The sequence below is a fragment of the Leopardus geoffroyi genome, chromosome D4 (genome assembly GCF_018350155.1).
Source record: "Leopardus geoffroyi isolate Oge1 chromosome D4, O.geoffroyi_Oge1_pat1.0, whole genome shotgun sequence".
In the NCBI taxonomy this organism is placed as follows: domain Eukaryota; kingdom Metazoa; phylum Chordata; class Mammalia; order Carnivora; family Felidae; genus Leopardus; species Leopardus geoffroyi.
In genome coordinates this window covers 86,579,888-86,598,637 of record NC_059342.1, presented here as the reverse complement: position 1 = coordinate 86,598,637, position 18,750 = coordinate 86,579,888, and the positions used below count along the sequence as shown (strand labels likewise).

The 18,750-nt window shown below is 55.1% G+C and overlaps 1 protein-coding gene across 17 annotated transcripts; it reads left to right on the top strand.

The window, feature by feature from the left end:
- Positions 1-1,234: 1,234 nt before the first annotated feature.
- On the top strand, positions 1,235-18,215 carry ST6GALNAC6 (ST6 N-acetylgalactosaminide alpha-2,6-sialyltransferase 6). Of its 17 annotated transcripts, none has more exons than XM_045468737.1 (7): positions 1,235-1,341; positions 6,585-6,641; positions 8,279-8,369; positions 10,188-10,367; positions 12,760-13,166; positions 15,935-16,042; positions 16,716-18,215. In XM_045468737.1, exons 2-7 carry the CDS (start codon positions 6,616-6,618, stop codon positions 17,092-17,094), a joined length of 1,191 nt encoding a protein of 396 aa, XP_045324693.1. In that variant the 5' UTR covers positions 1,235-1,341; positions 6,585-6,615; the 3' UTR covers positions 17,095-18,215. The 17 variants fall into 17 exon arrangements, with proteins under 17 accessions (XP_045324693.1, XP_045324704.1, XP_045324709.1 ...); XM_045468753.1 differs by lacking the exons at positions 1,235-1,341; positions 16,716-18,215 and adding exons at positions 5,271-5,424; positions 16,356-16,540; XM_045468741.1 differs by lacking the exons at positions 1,235-1,341; positions 6,585-6,641 and adding exons at positions 5,272-5,424; positions 6,311-6,551.
- Positions 18,216-18,750: the final 535 nt, after the last annotated feature.

Here is an 18,750-nt window from a genome sequence, read left to right as displayed (position 1 = left end):
TCCTTCCTTAATCTGGAGACCAGGAAACTAATGAAAAACCAGGACCCCAGGACCTCAGGCTGTCAGCTGCGATGGAGGAGCCCTGGGGTCCTAGCTCCCCCAGCTCCAGGGCTTGGGGCCCACCTCACGGGCATGTGACTTGCACAGTTGTTTAGGATCTTATGCTTAGCGTAATGCTCTGCTGTTGTCAACCTGAAATTCTTAACAGTGCTTTGTCGTAAGGGGCTGCACATTTGCGTTTTGCGCTGCACCCCGCAAACTATGTGGCCAGTTGTGCCACGGAGTCTGGGTGCCAGGGAGCACACTCCCCCTGCTGCCCCCAGCCTTCTCTGGAGAGCCTGGAGACCCGGCCCCTGGCCCACGGCACTGCTTTATGCGCCCGGCCTCCCCCGCCCCAGTGCCAGGCAGGCCCAGAAGGCTCTGCAAGCGTGGGAGGAGCAGGGAGAGCCCTGAGCTGGGGAAGTAGGAGCAGGCTGGCAGCCGAACGCCAGCTGCTGGCCTGGCAGTGGCCAGTGTCTCTGAGCAGGTATTGGGCAGAGGTAAGGGTGGGATGTAACCTGGCAGGCAGAGGGTTGGTGGGGGAACTTCCAGGCTCGGAGGGAGGGCTCTGGAGTGAGACCTGGCCTCCCTCAGGGTCCTGCCGCGGGATCCTGGCAGATTAGTGCCTTCCTCCTGGCCTCAGTTTCCTCATCTGTGAAAGATACTAAAGTAGTCCTCACTGGGGCGCCCAGCTGGCTTGGTAGAGCATGCGACTCTTGACTTCGGGGTTGTGAGTTCAAGCCCCATGTAGGCATGGAGTCTACTTAAAAAAAAAAAAAAAAAAAAAAAAGTAGTCCCTACCTCATGGAATTGTATGAATTCACCGAGGTGGCCCCAGGGATGGCACTTGATGTGTGGGACTATCATTTTCAATGGGATCTCCCTTGCTCAGCCTCGGCCCTGCCCTCCTTGGCCCTGACCAGCTGCCTCCCTGCTCACAGTCTTGTCCTGGCTCTCCAAGGACAGAGTCTGCTGTTTCTGAGGAGATTTGAACTCACACCCCTTCCAAGAGGTTGCCTCCTCCTCCTCCTCCGTCCCCCGGGAGATGCTGGCTCAGCCCCTGGGCCCCATGCACAGAGGAGCCTCTGTCCTGGTCCTGCCCCCGGGTGGGAGGTTTATTGCTGGGTTGGCCTGAATAATGTGTCTTTCTGGGATGGTGACCTGGCAGGCACGCTCCACTAGTTTCTTCCTCCGGGCCAAAGACAATGACCCCTGGCTGCTCTGGTGACTGGTTCTGGGCCTGCTGAAGGCTCTCCGAGGAAGCCTCTTCTCTGCCACTGCAGTTCCAGCAGCTTCCAGGAGGTGAGTTGGGGGCGGGACCTCCCTCCCAGCTCTGAGGAGTGTGGCCAGGTGGGGCACCGTGTGTGCAGCCCCCCCCCCTTCGGGGATCTGTTTTCCTGTCCACACCCCTGCTCCTTTGTCCCCTCGGCCTGCTGAGGACTCATCTACTTCCTCCTGAGGTCAGAGGGGAAACCAGGTGAGCCTCACAGCCTGGCGGTGTCTTAAGGGGCCTCTTCTCAGAAGGAACTTGGGGCCAGCTACTTCCTGGTTCCAGACCCACTGCCCAGGTCTTGGGAACATGCGCTTGGGAGCAGCTCCTGTGTGCAGGCCCACACCTGCCAGAGACGCTCACTGGCCTCTTCTGTGTCCAGAGGAAAAGAGCCTGGAGTTCCCAGGCTTGACTCCCACACTGGCTGTTGTGCCCAGGACCCAGGAGGGAGAGACCTGGGCAAGTCTTGACCCCTCTCAGGGCCTTGGTTTGGGTCTGTGTAAATTGGAAGCTAGGGTGGCAGGTGAGGGAGTCTCTGAGGGCTCCTTCTAGGGCCCCGCGGAAGGGAAAAATCCCAGCAGTGCAAAGATTGCTAAGGGGTAAGAAGGGAAGGTGGTCACACTCAGGACCCCCACCCTGGGACAAGAAGGCCTGAAGCAGAGGCCATCTCCCCCACACCATGGATGGGCAGCCCTGTGGGGAGGACCAGCTCCGGGCAGAGTTGGAGAACAGCACCAGAATTGGCCACGGCCACCCGTCCATGAAAGCCCTGCTGTGGGTGTGGGGCAGGCCTTGGGCTTTGGGGCCGAATGACTTGTGGTTATTCAGCAGATAGGCCTGGGGGAATCCCAGCCTGGGCACCTGTGCGCACCCCAAGTGGCACTTTCTCCCTCCGGAGGGTAGTAGTACCCATCGCATAGGTTACTTTAAGGATTCATTGAGGGGTATCTGCAAAGTGCTTAGCACAGGAGAAAGCACCTGGCATGCGACCCCCTGGAGCTGTTTTTCTTATCCTTGTTATTATTGAAGTGGTTCTTTTGGGGGGGCCCAGGAAAAGGGAAGTCCGCCCTACAGCAGAGCTTCCTGGAATAAGCCTTGGCCCGGCAGGCCTGAGGGGGGAGCTCCAGGTCCGGGTTTGGTCCAGGAACTGGTTCTGCAACACTCTGATCTCCCTAGTCCCTGTCATTGGCCTGGGGCAGGAAGAAGAGCTGGGGACAGGACACCCCCACCCCTGGTAGAGGCTCTAACCTGAGGGGTGCCTTTGGGCAAGGGGCTCCTCTTCTCTGAACCCCCATAACCAAGCTTCCCGCCCGGCTGCCCTGCTCCCTGCCCTGTGGTTTTGTGTCCTCCTGCTGGCAGGGTGAGGGGTCTGGGGCTGAAGTGGGGTGCGGCTCAGGAAGCGGATGGAGGTGGACACCAGAGGGGCAAGAAGCCTCGAATCCACCTTTGGCCCTCCCCACTGAGCCCCACTGCCTGGTGGGCAGTGTCTACACAACCTGGAGGAAGGACCTTGGGCACGCCCCCCCCCCCCCTCCTTGGTTTTAATTTAAAACAAAGTGGTATTAACAAATGAGTCCAATGTAAACAGCCTGGAACTTTATGAAGCAGAAAATAAAGGTAGCACCCACCCTTCCTGCCCCACATCCATTCTCCAGGGGGAAACTACTGCCAGTGGTCCAGTGTGGATTCTTCCAGACTTTTTGTGTACGTTTACAAATATATAGGCATAGATAGTTATATACTTAAAAAAATTTTTTTTTAATGTCTATTTTTGAGAGAGACAGATTGCGAGCGGGGGAGGGGCAGAGAGAGAGGGAGACACGGAATCCAAAGCAGGCTCCAGGCTCCGAGCTGTCAGCACAGAGCCCGACACGGGGCTTGAACCCACAAACCACAAGATCATGACCTGAGCCAAAGTCAGATGCTTAACCGACTGAGTCACTCAGGCACCGCCCCTGCCCCGATAGTTGTTTTTTTTTTTTTTAAGGAATCATGCTATAGATGCAGTTCATTTTTTTATAAGTTAAAAACTCAGTTTTTAAATATAAAACATTGTGGCTGTTAATCTTAAAATTTCTGGAAAATACAGTTAAGCCAAAAAAAAAAAAAAAAAAAAAAAAAAGCAGCCCATAATCTCATCATTGCAGAAATAACCACTCTTAACACTTTAATCACTGATAGGCAAAAAAGTATCTCCTTATTTTAATTTGATTATCTCTGTCCTTTTTTCACTTTTTTTAGTGCTTTTTAAAAAAAGTTTATTATTTTTGAGAGAGAGAGAGAGAGAGAGGGTGCGCTTGCATGCACGAGCAGGGAAGAGGCAGAGGGAGAGAGAGACAAAATCCCAAGTAGGCTCAGCACAGAGTCCGACTTGGGGCTCAGTCTCACGAATTATGAGATCATGACCTGAACCAAAATCAAGAGTCGGACACTGAACCGACGGAGCCACCCAGGTGTCCCTCTTTCTTTCACCTTTTAATTACTGTGCTACATGGGGCACCTGGGTGGCTCCGTCAGTTAAGCGTCCGACTTCAGCTCAGGTCATGATCTCACGGTCCGTGAGTTCGAGCCCCGCGTCAGGCTCGGTGCTGACAGCTCGGAGCCTGGAGCCTGTTTTGGATTCTGTGTCTCCCTCTCTCTCTGACCCTCCCCCGTTCATGCTCTGTCTCTCTCTGTATCAAAAATAAATAAACATTAAAAAAAAAATTACTGTGATACATACAAATGGTGGCATAGATCATTCTTGTAAATTATAAAACATAACAATATAGTGAAGCTCTCAAAACCTACGTCCCACTTAAAGACCAGAGTGGTACTAGAAATGCCCACCTCTGTTTCCTCCCTCCCCTTTCCTGCATCCCTGCCTACCCCACAGAGACAACTGTGTTCTTGCTTGCAAAACTTTAATCATTCGGATAGGCAAAAGCTAACCCCCTCCCTGGCTGGGAGAAGTAGGCTGCTGCCAACTGTATGCTTAATATAGTGTGTAGTTTTGTCTTCTGGGACTTGTCTTTTTCACCGCTCGTGTCTCTAAAACCCATCCATGTCATTGTAGCTTGTTCGTTTTCCCTGCTATATAATATTTCACCGCCGCATATTGCAAAGGAAACAAATCCATTCTCCTGTTGATGGATATATAGGCTGTTTCCAGTTTGGTGTTATTTCAAGGACCGCCACTCAGGATTTTGTTGTGTACACGTGAAAGAATTTCTCCAGACTACACATGCAGGAGGGGAAAGCAAAGTTTTACAATTTCCTTTTCTAGAACGATTAACTTCTTTCAGTTGCTTTCTTCACTTAAATAGCCTGTAAATATCCTGGACATGCCTTCCTGTCAGTGCATATGGACCCTGCATCATCCATTTTAGCGGGGCTGTGCCTTTATTTAACCAGGCTCCTAGAATGGCTACTTAAATTGTTATGTTTCGTTATCACATGAAATGATGTCATGTATACCCCAGTACCTATAAGTAACAACATTTTGAATCCTTAAAACACCCTATGAGGTCGTTCTTCCTATTTTCCAGAGGCAGAGGAAAGAAAGGTAAGTAATGTGCCACGACCCAACATCTGGTAGGGTGGCACACAGCTGGACTTGAATCCACAGGAGGACAGGTGAGTTCACCCACGGTGACTCCTGGATGCAGGGCTCTGGAGGTCCTGGGGAAGGGGGCCCAGAGAGGAACTCAACTGGTTCCAAGCTCAGCGTGCTCCGGGACTCAGTTTCCCCATCCGGGTCGTGGCGGCAGTAAAGCGAGATAGAAGCGGGCCCGACCCACCCTGAAGGTTTCCAGAAGGCTGTTGCGGTTTTCATTGCCCCTACCGGCTGCCCAGAGGGGCAAGCGACGCGCCAGCGCGGCCGGGTCCCGGGGTCGCCCGCCCCTCGCCCTTCCCCGCCGGCGCCGCCCGGGGGGCGGAGCCACCCGCGGCCCCTCCAGGCTCCGCCCGCCTCCCCGGCCTGGGCCAGAGCGGCGGCGGCGGCGGCGCTAGGACCCGGCGGGCGTGGGCTGCGGCGGGGCCTGGGCGGCCGGAGCAGCGCGGACCCCGGCTCTCGGCTCCCGGCGCCATGTGAGGGGGCTCGGGGGCCGCGGGGGGCCGGGCGCTCCCCGGGGGAGGTGAGCGGGCGCCGCGCAGAGGCGGGCAGCGGGAGGGGGGGGCTCTGCCTGCGCCCCGGGGCGGGGGCAGGGAGTCGCCAGGGATGGGGAAGATGCGGGGCCTCGGGGCTCCTCCAGACCCGCTCGCTCTCGGCGGTGGCGCCTGGAGGTACCGGTCCTCGCGCCCTAGGGCTGCCGCGGGGTTCGCGGGGCCCCTGCCACTGACTGCCCCATTAGAGCTCGGGGACCTGCCGCCGTCCTGCCTCCCTCCTCGTCCCAGCTGGCGCTAGGGCTCCGGACCCCCCAGAGTGCGGAAATCGGGGGGCTTAGCGCAAGAGGGGGCGCAGAGAGTGAGTCGTCCCCCACTGGTGGACCCACGGGCTCAGCGCCCTCCCCCATCTAGACGTTAGGAGCCCCCTCCCCCTCCTCCCCGGAGCCCTCCTCCCGAGCGGCTTGTGGGGGCTTCTCGACCCTGCAGGAGGACCCCACCTCCCCCAGCCCCCCGGCCGAAAGAGGCAAAGCCCCCAAACAGAGGGCAGGGTGTGGCCCCCACCCTTAGCCCACGACTGAGCCCTCTTCCTGAACGACCAGCCTCGGGGCTGAGGCCACGCTCCTGGCCCGGTGCTCTGGGCTGCCGCCTCCCCAGCCTTAGCAAGTTGCTCCCCAGCAGGCCTGCTCCCTGGTGCTGGGCCAGGTGCTGGGCACACACTTGGTGGCCTCTGGCCCCTTCCAGCGCGAGGAGATCCTGGAAGGAGATCCTGGCAGGCTCAGCCCTGGGCTGCTCCCTGCAAACAAGCTGTAAACAAGGCTCCCCAGCAGACTCTGGGCAGCTGTGCAAGGAGCTTGGCCTCTCTGAACCTCACTCTCCTTATCTGTGAAATGGGAAGGAAGAGCCCTTCCTTTGCAGCGTGGCCAGGAGGATTGGGTGAGTGCGTGATGCATAGTGTGGCTCCCTGCACGCCTTCCTCGATATTAGAGGGAAGTGGCTAAGCCAGGTGTCCAAAAAGGGGCAGCATTTAAGCTGAAGGTGAGGCAGGCCTTCAACAATGAATACCCACAAGACTCACAGCTACTGTCAGGCACTGACCCAGCACTTGCAAGCTCCTTGCTTCCCTTGCCGCAGCTGCTTGAATCCTTTCAACAACCCCGTAAGTCACCTACTCTTATTATTCCCATTTCAGAGATGAGGAAACTGAGGCTCAGAGAGGTCACATGGCTTGCCCGAGGCCCCTCAGCCAGTAAGTGGTGGAACCGGGATTCGCACTGGCACCTGAGATGCTGTATGACCAGGACCTTCCCAGAGCAGGAGTGTGACGGGGCTGACCAGGGGGTCGGTGGTCCTGGCTGAGGTCACTGCTCGGGCAAAGGTGGGAAAGTATTGGGTCGGCCTGGGAACTGGAGTGCTCTGGTGTGTCTGGAGCTTGGGGCATCCGAAGGAAAGGGTAGCGAGAGGGGAGGCTGGACCGAGATGGCCTGGACTGCCAGCCAGAGGGTCGGTGCTCATAAGCGCGACCCTGGGATTCTGGACACCCGTCTTGCTCCCCAAAGGGCTGTAAGGCCTAGGACAAGCTGCTTTTCTCTTCTAATGAGCCTCAGTTTCCTGATCTGTGTGGCAGGCACTGTACCCAGTGAGAGTCCCCAGTGCGCCCTGACTGGCCCTCCGGCCTGGGGGAAATCTGAAATCTGAAACCCGGCTTGGGAGGAGGAGGGGGGCTTCCGCGGAGAAGGGGGTGGGGTTGGGCAGTGGGCGGAGCCATGGCCCAACCAATCAGGAGCGGCATGTGGGGGGAGCCTCCTTTGGCCTGTCGTGCCGTGGCTATTCCTGGTGGCTGTGTAGGAGTAAACAGCCGCCAGGTCAAGGGGTGGGGATAGTGGCGGGGCCGGGAGGCCCCTGGAGGGGAGGACCGAGCTGGGGAGCCCTGGGCCTCCGTTTCTCTTCTGCACACTCTCCCTCCCTTAGTGCCTTTTGGCCTTGAATCTGCTGGAGGTGGCTGAATGCAAGTACTTACTCCCTTTTGACAGGTGGGGAAATTGAGGTCGGAAAGGAGCTAGGGCCTGTGAGGAGGAGGTCCCCTTGCAGCTGCAGCTGCTAAGGGCCGACTGGGGCAGGAAGGAAGGGCTGTTACTTGAGGCTCCCCACCTACCCTCCGAAGGTGCGGCTGTGGTTATAGCGGATTGTCTAGTCTGTGCCCTTAACTCCTAAGGGCTTGTTGTTAATTAACGAAGTCATTCAGCGAACCTCCTGCACCCACCTCCACGCCTTTGGAGGCACAGTGGAGAATGTGAGTGAGGATCTGTGCCGGCTGCACGCTCGGAGAGCTCTCAGCCTAGCCGTGAGGGGACACACAGAGGAAGTTCCTGGTCTACCCTAGGCTTGGACGCTGAGAGGGCATGAGCAGGGTCCAAGAGGGCAGGGTATTCTAGACAGAGGGACAGTTGATGCAACTTCTGGAGGGCTGCCTGTGCAGAGGAGTTTGGGGACCTATAAGGAATAGTGCTTTATTCCAAGCCCACAGGGACCTAAGTCAGAGTAGGAATATACAGTGGGGCTCTTGCTGCGTGGGGGGCAAGCCCCCCAGCTTGGGAGCCAGCTCTAGGCCCTCCAGCTGCCCAGGAGAGCTAATGAGTGGGAAGGTCCCTGCTCAGCAAGCAGAGTGGGAGAGAGAAAGAGAGAGCAAGGAGAGAGGTCACGCTCTGCACCACCGGGCTGTGTGACCTGAAGGCAGGTTCCTGCCCTTTCCAGGCCTCAGTGTCTCTCTCTGCAAAATGCATATGACCCTGAGCCTTGAAGTCATGGGTGGGTAGGAGAGCTGGCGGGGTGGGGAGGGTGTAGCCTTAGACCAGCTGTGGCCATAACCCTTTCTGCGGCTTGCAGGTGTGACCCCACATCCCTGCCCCCTGGGCCACCTGCAGGACGCCGGCCCCTGCCCCTCAGCAGACGCCGGAGAGAGATGAGTAGCAGCAAAGTAAGTCCCCCTTCATTTCTCGTCCCGATCTCGGCCTTTTATTTACCCAGTGAAATGGGCTCCTTTGGATCTGTGCCCCAGACCCAGACAACCACCAGTGCCTCTTCCCGGCCAGGAAGTGCCTGATGCCCCGGAGGCCCTGGCTGGAGCTCTGCCGTGGCCACTGATCTCTGTGGCTTTGGGCAAGCTCCTACCTGTCTCTGGGCCCATATCCACCTGTGTCTTCCTAGGTTTGACTGGTCCATCTGTGGTAAAGGATTGGCCCATGTGATGGACACAGCACTGGGATGTGCTGGACGGAGGGTACTGCTCTGAGCAGTGGTCAGAGTCAAAGATGACGGAGTGTTGTTTGTGTCACTCTGAGGCTGTCAGGGTGATCAATTCGTTCCTGCTTTCCTGAGCACCTACTATGCGCCTGGCCCTGCACACGCCTTTCCTGGGATCCACTGCAGCGAAGCTTTGGAAGAGCCCAAGGGTTGGGGGTGGTGTGGTGTGGACGTCCCAGTGTGGGTCCAACTGAGAGAGAGAAAGCACACAGTAATTTGAACAGGGAAAGTTTAACATAAAGAATCATTAGCTACAGCCGGGCATTGGAGTCACGAGGGATGGGCATTCTGAAAAATACAGGAATAGCCAGTACAAGGAACAGCCACCACCGGCAGGGCCGAGACCCAGGCCTTGCTGGAGAGGGCACAGCTCTGGCCCACCGGGTGGCAGAGAACTCACTGTGGCGGTCTGCTGGTGGAAGTCGTCACAAAACCACTGCCTGGGCTACGGGGAAGGCTGCTCACAGGAGACGACTCCCAGCAGGCACTCGGAGCTCATACAAAACTGCTCCGGGGAAGCTCATGGCCTCTGGGTGTTGTGTGTGGTTGAGTGTATTACACCCGCTGAGCTCTAGAGAGGCTGTGATCATAGAAGGGGCCAGAGACACTCTGCTCCCAAAGTGCCTGAAGGCACGTCCAGGAGGAAGCTGCTGGCCACATGTGCTGTGGAAGCCATGTGCTCTGGGGGAGCAGAGGCACCGGGACCAGGCGTCAAAGCCACCAGAAGCAGGAAGCCAACTCCTTTTCTCCTGCACTGCCTCTCCAGCGTCCTTTCCTGACAAAGCTTCATCTGCGTTTAGCTGCCAAGGACGTGCATCTAAGGGCCCAGGTCCATTTGCACAGACAGGCAAAAAGGGTGAACTTGGAGCTGAGAAGCGATACATGAATAACCAGCACAGAGGGGCGGTTAGCGCAAGGGGCCAGGATTTCCAGGCCTTGCCTAGCTGTGCCGACCCTGGGCAGATGAATCCCAAGGGACACTTTGGATATCGCTTTCCTGCCCTGACAGTGAAAATGCATCCCACTTTGTCCCGTGCATCCCACTTCCTGACCAGATCCGTCCCCTCCAGCTTTAATGAATGATAAACATGACATTGGATTACTGTTTGGGGAAGACTTGGCTCCCCTCCTTTGAATGTCCCACCTGTCTCCAGGCATCCTTCCAGCTGTCGCTGGAGGGGTCCTTCTGACACCCACATCCAGTCCGATCCAGCAAGCCTTCTTTGAGAACCTTCCGTGCTTCTGGGAGCTGGGATACGGTGGCCATCAAGGCCATCTCAGTCCCAGCCCGCGGAGCTCATGGCCTCACTGGGCGGACTGCAGTTTGAACAGTGTGACCGGCGCTGTGATAGGGGGTCCTCGGGGGCCAGACGAGGTGGTATCTGAGCTGGTCTGGAACGAAGAGCGGGAGTGAGCCAGGCGTGGCGGGTGGCAGGGATGAGGCGGGGGCCTGCCGGGCGGCTGGGCGCTCACCAGCCTCTCCCCTCTCCAGGAGCAGCGGTCAGCAGTGTTCGTGATCCTCTTTGCCCTCATCACCATCCTCATCCTCTACAGCTCCAACAGTGCCAATGAGGTCTTCCATTATGGCTCCCTGCGAGGCCGCACCCGCAGGCCTGTCAACCTCAAGAAATGGAGCATCAGCGACGGCTACGTCCCAATTCTTGGCAACAAGGTAGCATGACCACCTCGGGGCGCTCCCTGAGACCGGGCTGGCGGCTGGTCTTTCCCATTGCCCGCCGTCACTGTTCCCTCCTCCTCCTCTGTCTGCCTTCTAAAGGAAAGGGGGGACCCCAGGAGTCAAGGCCATAGCTTCCAGTGCCTTCAGCCCCTTGTTTGTTTGTTTTTTATTTTTTTCTAAACGTTTATTTATTTCGGTGGGGGGAGGGGCAGAGAGAGAGGGAGACACAGAATCGGAAGCAGGCTCCAGGCTCTGAGCCATCAGCCCAGAGCCCAATGCGGGGCTCGAACCCACGGACCGCGAGATCGTGACCTGAGCTGAAGTCGGACGTGTAACCGACTGAGACACCCAGGCGCCCCATTCGGCCCCTTGTTTGCTGTGTGATGTTGCACAAGTGCCCTGTCTCTCTCTGGGCCTCAGTTGTCTTCAGGGTTCCATTTTTAGTGCTGATATCCTACTGCCTCCTGAGTCAGAATTCCTAAGGAGAGATGTCTCTGGTTTTCATGGATCTCCGTCTCTGCTGGGTGGTCCACACAGGGTTTGAGAGCAGAAGGCTCAAGTATTTGACAACACAAAAACAGTCCTAATAATGGCTGCCCTTTGTCAGTTCCCCGCTGTGTGCCGGGCACTGTGATTAGCAGTAATGAGCATACCAACCCTGTAAGGTCAGCATTGTTATTCGCCTTGAAGAGATGGGGAAACCAAGACTCAGGGAGGCAAAGTCACTTGTCCAAGTCCACACAGCAAGGGAGGGGAGGAGCCAGGGTATTTTTTGCCCCAACCCCTGGGGAGCTGTAGCTGTAGAGAGAAGCCAGAAATCATTGCTGGGGCTTCTGTTTGCCTTGGGTAGCCATGAAACGCAGGTTGTATTTCTGGGGTTCACCCCATAATCCTCTGAGCCCTAGATGTTTTCCGGGAGGCCAAGTAGATAATCATTGGCCTGGAATATGAACTCCGCCTCCCAGGAGAAGGTGGTCTCCCAATCCCTGCCTGCCTCCTTCCCCTCCCTCAAACCCCACCCCCCCAGGGGTACCTAGGCAGCTCAGTTGGTTAAGTGGCTAACTTGGGCTCTGTCACAGTTCCTGAGTTCGAGCCCCACATCGGGCTCTCTGCTGTCAATACGGAGCTGGGTTTGGATTTTCTGTCCCCATCTCTCTCTGCCCCTCCCCATCCCCCCCTCTCAAAAATAAACATTAAAAAAAAATTTAAAAACAACAACGACCCCCTCCTAAATCCCTCAGGGTCTTTGCACACGTGGTGTGTGGAGAGCCTGAACCAGGGGCTCTGAATGCACCCTTGCTGGGAAAGGGCCCATTGGCAGGTGTTCAGAGATGGATTAACACCTAACTGAGACCCTAAGAATCCTTGAAAGAGAAACACAAATAATGGGACCAGGGAGAAAGTGGAACAGCCTGAGTGTGGGTGACACCAGCCTGACAGGGGAAGCCAGTAGAGCTCGGGAAAGCTGGAAAAGCCATCCGTTGAGGTCCATGGGAGCTGTTGTTAGATCTTAGAGCGAGGGCTCAGAGAAGACTGCCCGGAGGAGGTGGCGCCCGAGCTCACACTTAGAGGGCGAACAGGAATTCCATGGGCAGAAAACAGGCCCTGGAGAACACGTGGTTCCAACTCATTCACCGGTGGGGGAAGCAGAGGCCCAGACGGGCTTCCACACTCTTTCCTTTTCGACAGGTGGTGTCTTACGTGTGGATGGTGTGGAAATGTCATGGGTGCCCTGGGGAGGTTGCCCTCTTAGGAGAACTGGACCAAGCCCGGGGCTCTGTGGCCATATCGACCCGGGTTCATACCCCAGCGCTGCACTCCTCTGCTGGGTGACTTTGGGGACATCCCTGCATAACTGTCCTGTCCTCCTGTTCCTTCACTCGGCTCCGGACAAGTGGCCGCCTTTGGCTTCTCAGGTGGCCATTCCCACTTCAGCACCTCTGGTTTTGCTGTTCCCCCGCCTCAATTATTTTCCTATGTGGTTCCTCTCCATCCTCCTGGTCTCGGCTCCGACAGGCCCCCACTGGATGATCTTTCTAGAGGAGCCCCCGCTCCTGTCCCTCCTGATCCCTTGCCTCTGTTGTATTGTCTTCGTGGTATGTTTTGCTCACCACCTGGCATCATTTTATCTTTTGCTTGTTCTCTGCCTAACTGTGCCTCTTGAAGGCAGGACGGGGCTCTTTTCCTCATAGCTCTGTCCCTGGTATTTAGCCATTAGCCAGCTTGCTGGAAGTGTTTGTTGAATGTCGAGCGAACAGCCTTCAGCTTCCCTGTTTTTAAAATGGGCAAAATAATTCCTGCCTCCTGGAGGCCTGGATGTACAGAGCCTAGGGCCTGGCACCGAATGGTCGTGATAGTGTTGACTTTCCTTGCTGCCTCCCCCCAGACGCTGCCCTCCCGGTGCCACCAGTGTGTGATTGTCACCAGCTCTAGCCACCTGCTGGGAACCAAGCTGGGCCCTGAGATCGAGCGAGCCGAGTGCACAATCCGCATGAACGACGCGCCCACCACAGGCTACTCAGCCGACGTAGGCAACAAGACCACATTCCGTGTGGTAGCCCATTCCAGCGTATTCCGTGTGCTGCGGAGGCCCCAGGAATTCGTCAACCGGACCCCCGAAACTGCGTTCATCTTTTGGGGCCCCCCAAACAAGATGCAGAAGCCCCAGGGCAGCCTTGTGCGTGTCATCCAGCGGGCAGGCCTGGTGTTCCCCAACATGGAGGCCTATGCCGTCTCTCCCGGCCGCATGCGCCAATTTGACGACCTCTTCCGGGGTGAGACGGGCAAGGACAGGTACCAGCCTCCTGCCTGCCCCCTCCGGCCGGCCCTGTGCTCCCCATCAGCATTCTCTGCCCAGAGGGCCTGTTGTTCCCGGCATGCACTACTCTGAGGGTGTGGTCACTTCCGGCTGCTCTCTGCTCAGGTTTTCCTAGGGGATTTTCATTGTGTCCAGCCCTTAGCATGAGTCACTTCCAACGTGCTCTGCATGGTCTCGTCTCCCCAGGAAGGCTTCCCAGCCTGCATTGCTCTGAGGGAACAGGGCTCCTAGCATGCTCTGCTCCCCGTAGTCTGCCTCTGGAAGGTATTGACTGTACCCAGCATGTCTTGCTTTAGGCACAGGGTTGCTCCCAGCATACTCTATCCTAAGGATACATCTTTCCCAGCATGTCCTTCTCTGGCTAATCTCCCCAGAAAAGCTAGGCCGATGCTATCCAGTAGAAATAGAACGCAAGCTGTATGTGTAATTTATATTTTTGTAGTAGCCCAATTAACCCAATCCATCCAACATACAAATATTTATTTTTATTTTTTTTACGTTTATTTATTTTTGAGAGAGAGGGAAAGACAGAGCGTGAGCAGGGGAGGGGCAGAGAGAGAGAGGGAGACACAGAATCCAAAGCAGGCTCCAGGCTCTGAGCTGTCAGCACAGAGCCCGACGCGGGGCTCGAACTCACGAACCGTGAGATCGTGACCTGAGCCGAAGTCAGAAGTTCAGCCGACTGAGCCTCCCAGGCGGCCCCTGATTTATCCCTAAATATTTAAAATTTGAGGGTGCTATTGTAAATTGTATTTAAAATTTTGGGGGGTTCCCACCTGTTCATTGCTAGTAGATAGAAATACAATTGGTTTTTGTGGGTTGACCTTATATCCTGTAATCCTGCTAAATTTCCTTATTGGTTCTGGGAAATTTTTCTAGGTTCTTTGGGATTTTCCATATACGTAATCCTGTTTTAAGGACAATTTCCAATATGTATGCATCTTATTTCTTTTTCTTGCCTTATTGCACTGGCTAGGACTGACAATACAAGGTCAAATTGTATTGGAAGTGGTGAGAGTAGACATCTTGCCTTGGTCCCAGTCTTGATGGGAAAGCATTCAGTCCTTCATCATTGAATATGATATTAGCTATAGAGTTTTTAGCTGCTCTTTATCGGGTTGAAAAATTTCTCTTTTCTAACTAATTTGCTAAGAGTTTTTATCATTATTGGATATTGAGTTTTATCGTGTTTTTATGCATCAATTAATATGATCATGTGGTTTTTCTTAAGACTATTACTATGGTGGATTATACCAATTGATTTTTGAATATTGAATCAGACTTGCATTTCTGGAATAAACTCCACTTGGCTGTGGTGTATTATTCTTTTTTATATACTGCTGAATATGACTTGCTAATATCTTGTTCAGATTTTTGTGTCTGTATTCATGAGAGATCTTGATCTGTAGTTTTGTTTGGTTTTTGTACTGTTTTTGTATGGTTTTGGTAGTATGGGTAATGCTGGCCTCTGAAAATGTATAGAATTGGTGTTATTTCTTCTTTATTTTATTTCATTAAAAAAAATTTTTTTTTAATGTTTATTTTTGAGAGAGAAAGAGATAGACAGACAGACAACACAAGCAGGGGAAGGGCTGAGAGAGAGGGAGACACAGAATCCCAAGCAGCTCCAGGCTCTGAGCTGTCAGCACAGAGCCTGACACGGGGCTCGAACCCTCAGACTGCGAGATCATGACCTGAGCGAAAATCAGACACTCAACCGACTGAGCCACCCAGGCACCCCGGTGTTATTTCTTCTTTAAATATTTCGTAGAATTTGCCAAACTCTCTGGGTCTGGAGAGTTCTTTTTCAGAAGGTTTTGAACAATGAATTCAATTTCTTAATAGTCACAGACACTTAGGTTAATCTGTTTCATCTTGGCTGTGTTTCAGTAGTTTCTGATTTTCAAGGAATTGGTCCATTTCATTGAAGTTGTGAAATTTATGTATGTGCTTGTTTGTGGTTTTCTTATTGTCCTCATGTCTACAGGATCTGCGATGATGTCCTCTGTTTTATTCTTGATACTGGTAGCTTGTTATCTTTGCTTTTTCTTGGTCAGTCTTGTGAGAGGCTTATTTTCTTCCCAAACTTTCCAAAGAACCACCTTCAATCAAATATATCCAAACTATTTTCGGTTCAACATATGATCAGTATCAAAAACTACCAGTGACATTTTCTGTGTTCTTTCTCTCATACTAAAAAAATCCCAGGCATATTTTACACCGACAGCACGTTTCAACCACACATCGTGTGCCCACATGTGGCTACTGGCTGCCGTAGTGGACAGCGAAGGCTCCAGGTCCTTGGCTACCTCCCATGCCTTGCTGTGAACCCGTGGTCACTCTCAGCATGACCCTCTCTGATTAGTCTCCCTTTAGGCGTTTGCTCCTAGCGTGGGCACAACTGTTCCTAGCAAGTTCCATCAAGCAAGGCCATGAGTCTAGTGAGCTCATGGTCACTTGCAACCTGCCCTACTGTGACCAGTCTCCCCGGGAGTCTATTCCCAGCGTGCCCTGTTCCTTCAAAGGCGCTCTCTCCACACCCCTCATCTCTGCCCAGACAAGTCCTCTGCCAGCATGCACGTGTTCCCACAGTGGGGCTGGGCTGCGGGGCGGGGGAGGGGGGGCTGGTCACTGAAGTTGGGGGAGGGCCCTGATGGTGGGAGGAGTTCTGGGAAACCCCAGGTGGGTTGACCGTTCCTCCCTGCCTGCCTGACCCCTCATCATGCCCCCTCTCTGCCCGCAGGGAAAAGTCCCATTCGTGGTTGAGCACCGGCTGGTTCACCATGGTGATTGCAGTGGAGTTGTGTGACCACGTGCACGTCTATGGCATGGTCCCCCCTGACTACTGCAGGTGAGCCCCCCACCCCAAACAACGCCCAGTCACTAGCTGCAGCTTGGAACCCAGAAACATTGGCTGGGGGTGCCTTTGAAGCCTCTGTCTTAGGGTATTCAGACTGCTCTGCAGAGGTCTAAGCTCCTTGGGGCTAGCTGCCTCGGGGGCCTCTCCCCAGCTCAACCATAGTCCAGATTTTGTATATTAATAGTCACTGTTATTGAGATGACCACATGAAAAGCCCATGTACCAAGCGTGGCTTCATTCATTATCTCACGTACTCCTCACGGTGACCCACATGGATAGTTGCATCACTCTTTCTGTTTCATAGATGAGAAAAACTGAGGAAGATGTTTTGTGAGTGGCCTAAGGCCCCACAAACAGGAAGCAGTGGGGCCAGGCTCCGGAGCCCATATTTCTTACCACTACCCTACACTGCCTCCCTCTTCAGGAAAGGAAACGTTTGGATCATATTAAAAAAAAAAAAAAAAAAAAGTTGGATGGTCATAAACCTAGTCAGCCCTGCATCCATTTTACAGATGGGAAAACCGAGGCCCAGGGAGGGGCAGGGATTCCAACCCCCCCCCCCCCCCCCGCCAAAATCCTATAGCAAGTCAGGGGCTGGAAAGGGCGAGGGCTGTGCCGGTGCCTACCCTGCCCTTACAGCCCCTCTCTGCTCTGCCCCAGCCAGCGGCCCCGTCTGCAACGCATGCCCTACCACTACTATGAGCCCAAGGGACCGGATGAGTGTGTCACCTACATCCAGAATGAGCACAGCCGCAAGGGCAACCACCACCGCTTCATCACGGAGAAGAGGGTCTTCTCATCCTGGGCCCAGCTGTATGGAATCACTTTCTCCCACCCCTCGTGGACCTAGGCCGCCCTGCCTGTGGACCCCTCCTAAGGGACACAGGAGAGGCCTCTCTCCTGCCAGCCACTCAACCAAGGGCCGTCTCCTGGCCAATCAAGGCTGGTCGGAGCGTCTTCTGGCCAATCAGGGCCTTGTTGGGGGTAGTATCCTCTGGCCAGCCAAGGCCCCGGGGGTATCTCTTGACCAATCAGGGATTTGAGCTTCTATGTGGTTAATCAGGGGTGTTGGGGGGTATTTCTCGTCCAGTCAGGGTCTGAGCATAGTCAATCAGGGTATTTCTGAAGTTATCTGAGGCTAAGGACATGTGCTTTCCCATGAGTCCTTGGTCCAGAGCCCCAGGATGGACCTCCAGTCACTCCCTGTGGCTGGGACGGTGAGGTCCTGTCCTGAGGAGCTGGGAACTTTGTGTTGCTCCCTCACTTCCCAGAGCCAGAAAGAGAAGCTGCATGGGAGTGGGGCTGTCTGGAGGGCAGGCCAGACCATTTGGGGGGTTGTGGGGGATCCTAGAGGTGGGAGCCAGCATCCGGGTCTTGGCTCTGCCCTGAGTGGCTTTGGACAAAACCCTTGCCCCCTCTCTGGTCGCCCTTCTGCCCGTGTCAGGTTCTAACGTGGAGTCTGAGACCCCCTCCCACTTTCCCCATTGACCTCCTTGGGTCTGTCCTCCCTGAGACTGGACCCCTCCAGCCACCACCTTTGGCTGGGGGGCTCAGCTCCCTGGGGGACTGGGGTTCCCTTCCTCACCTCCTTCTGGAAACTTAAGGGTATTTTTGCGCAAACTCCCACAGAGTTTGGGGGGAATCTAACAGGAAAGGGATAAACCTTCAGCTGTTTTCTTAGTCCCTCCACTCAGCTGCCATTAGTTTGGCTCTTAAAGAGCCAGGCTCCCTTTTCTGCCATCCAGCAGTGAGGATTTCTACCTATTGGAGGAGACTTTGGGGCTGAGAAGGGGGGAATCCCAGCCAAACTGGGGTTTCACATAGCCCCTTTGCAGCTGCTGTAGTTGTCCAAGGGCCTCCCCTCCGCTGGGCCTGGGAGGGCTCCAGGGGGCCAGGAGCTGTGTTGCCTGGGTTCTGTCCCCTCACTCTACATCAGGCACTTTATTGCTGGACCTCAGTGGGGTGGGTTCGCCCCTGCTCTTCCAGAGCCTGGAAGGGAAGACTGGAGGGCTTCCTGGAGGAGGCTGTGGAGTGGAAGGGGTCAGGGGGAGAAGGAAGAGGCCAGCAGCAAGCCTTTGCACATTGGGGTGGGGGCTGGGGACCGGCAACTACCCCAGACTTGGTTTTGTAACGATTTGTACAGAATAAATGCACCTAAGCTCTGGTTCCGTTTCCTGTGTCTCTCAGATCCAGCTTGACTCCCTCTGGCCTGGCTGTGGGCTTCCTCAGGACAGTGCCCACACCCTCCAGCCAGCCTGGAAGTTCATACACAGGATGGCCAGCTCCTTCAACCGGCCAGTGAGTCATGCGTTTTGCAGCTTGGGTGGAGACCTGGCAGCCCCGGGGTTGTGTGGGGTTCCTGGAGCCAAGCCCACCTGGCTTTTCCAGTCCCTCCTCTCCCTTCCTGTGTGACCTCAGGCACATCACTTCCCCTCTCAGAGCCCTGGCTCCCTCATGGGTGTGACAGGTCCAGACACTGCTCTTGAGGTTCTAGGGAGGGGAGGGGCCGTGTGGCAGTTCTGTCCCAGACAGGCCACGGAGGGTGGTAAGGACTACGAGACAATGACACAGGGCACTCTGAAGAGGTGACGTGCTTCCCTTCCCTTCCCTTCCCTTTGAGGCCTGAAGGAGGAGGAAGAGACCTGCGGAAGTTTGGGGGAGGTGCTTCTGGCAGGGAGGAGTTGGGGGGGTTGGAGAAT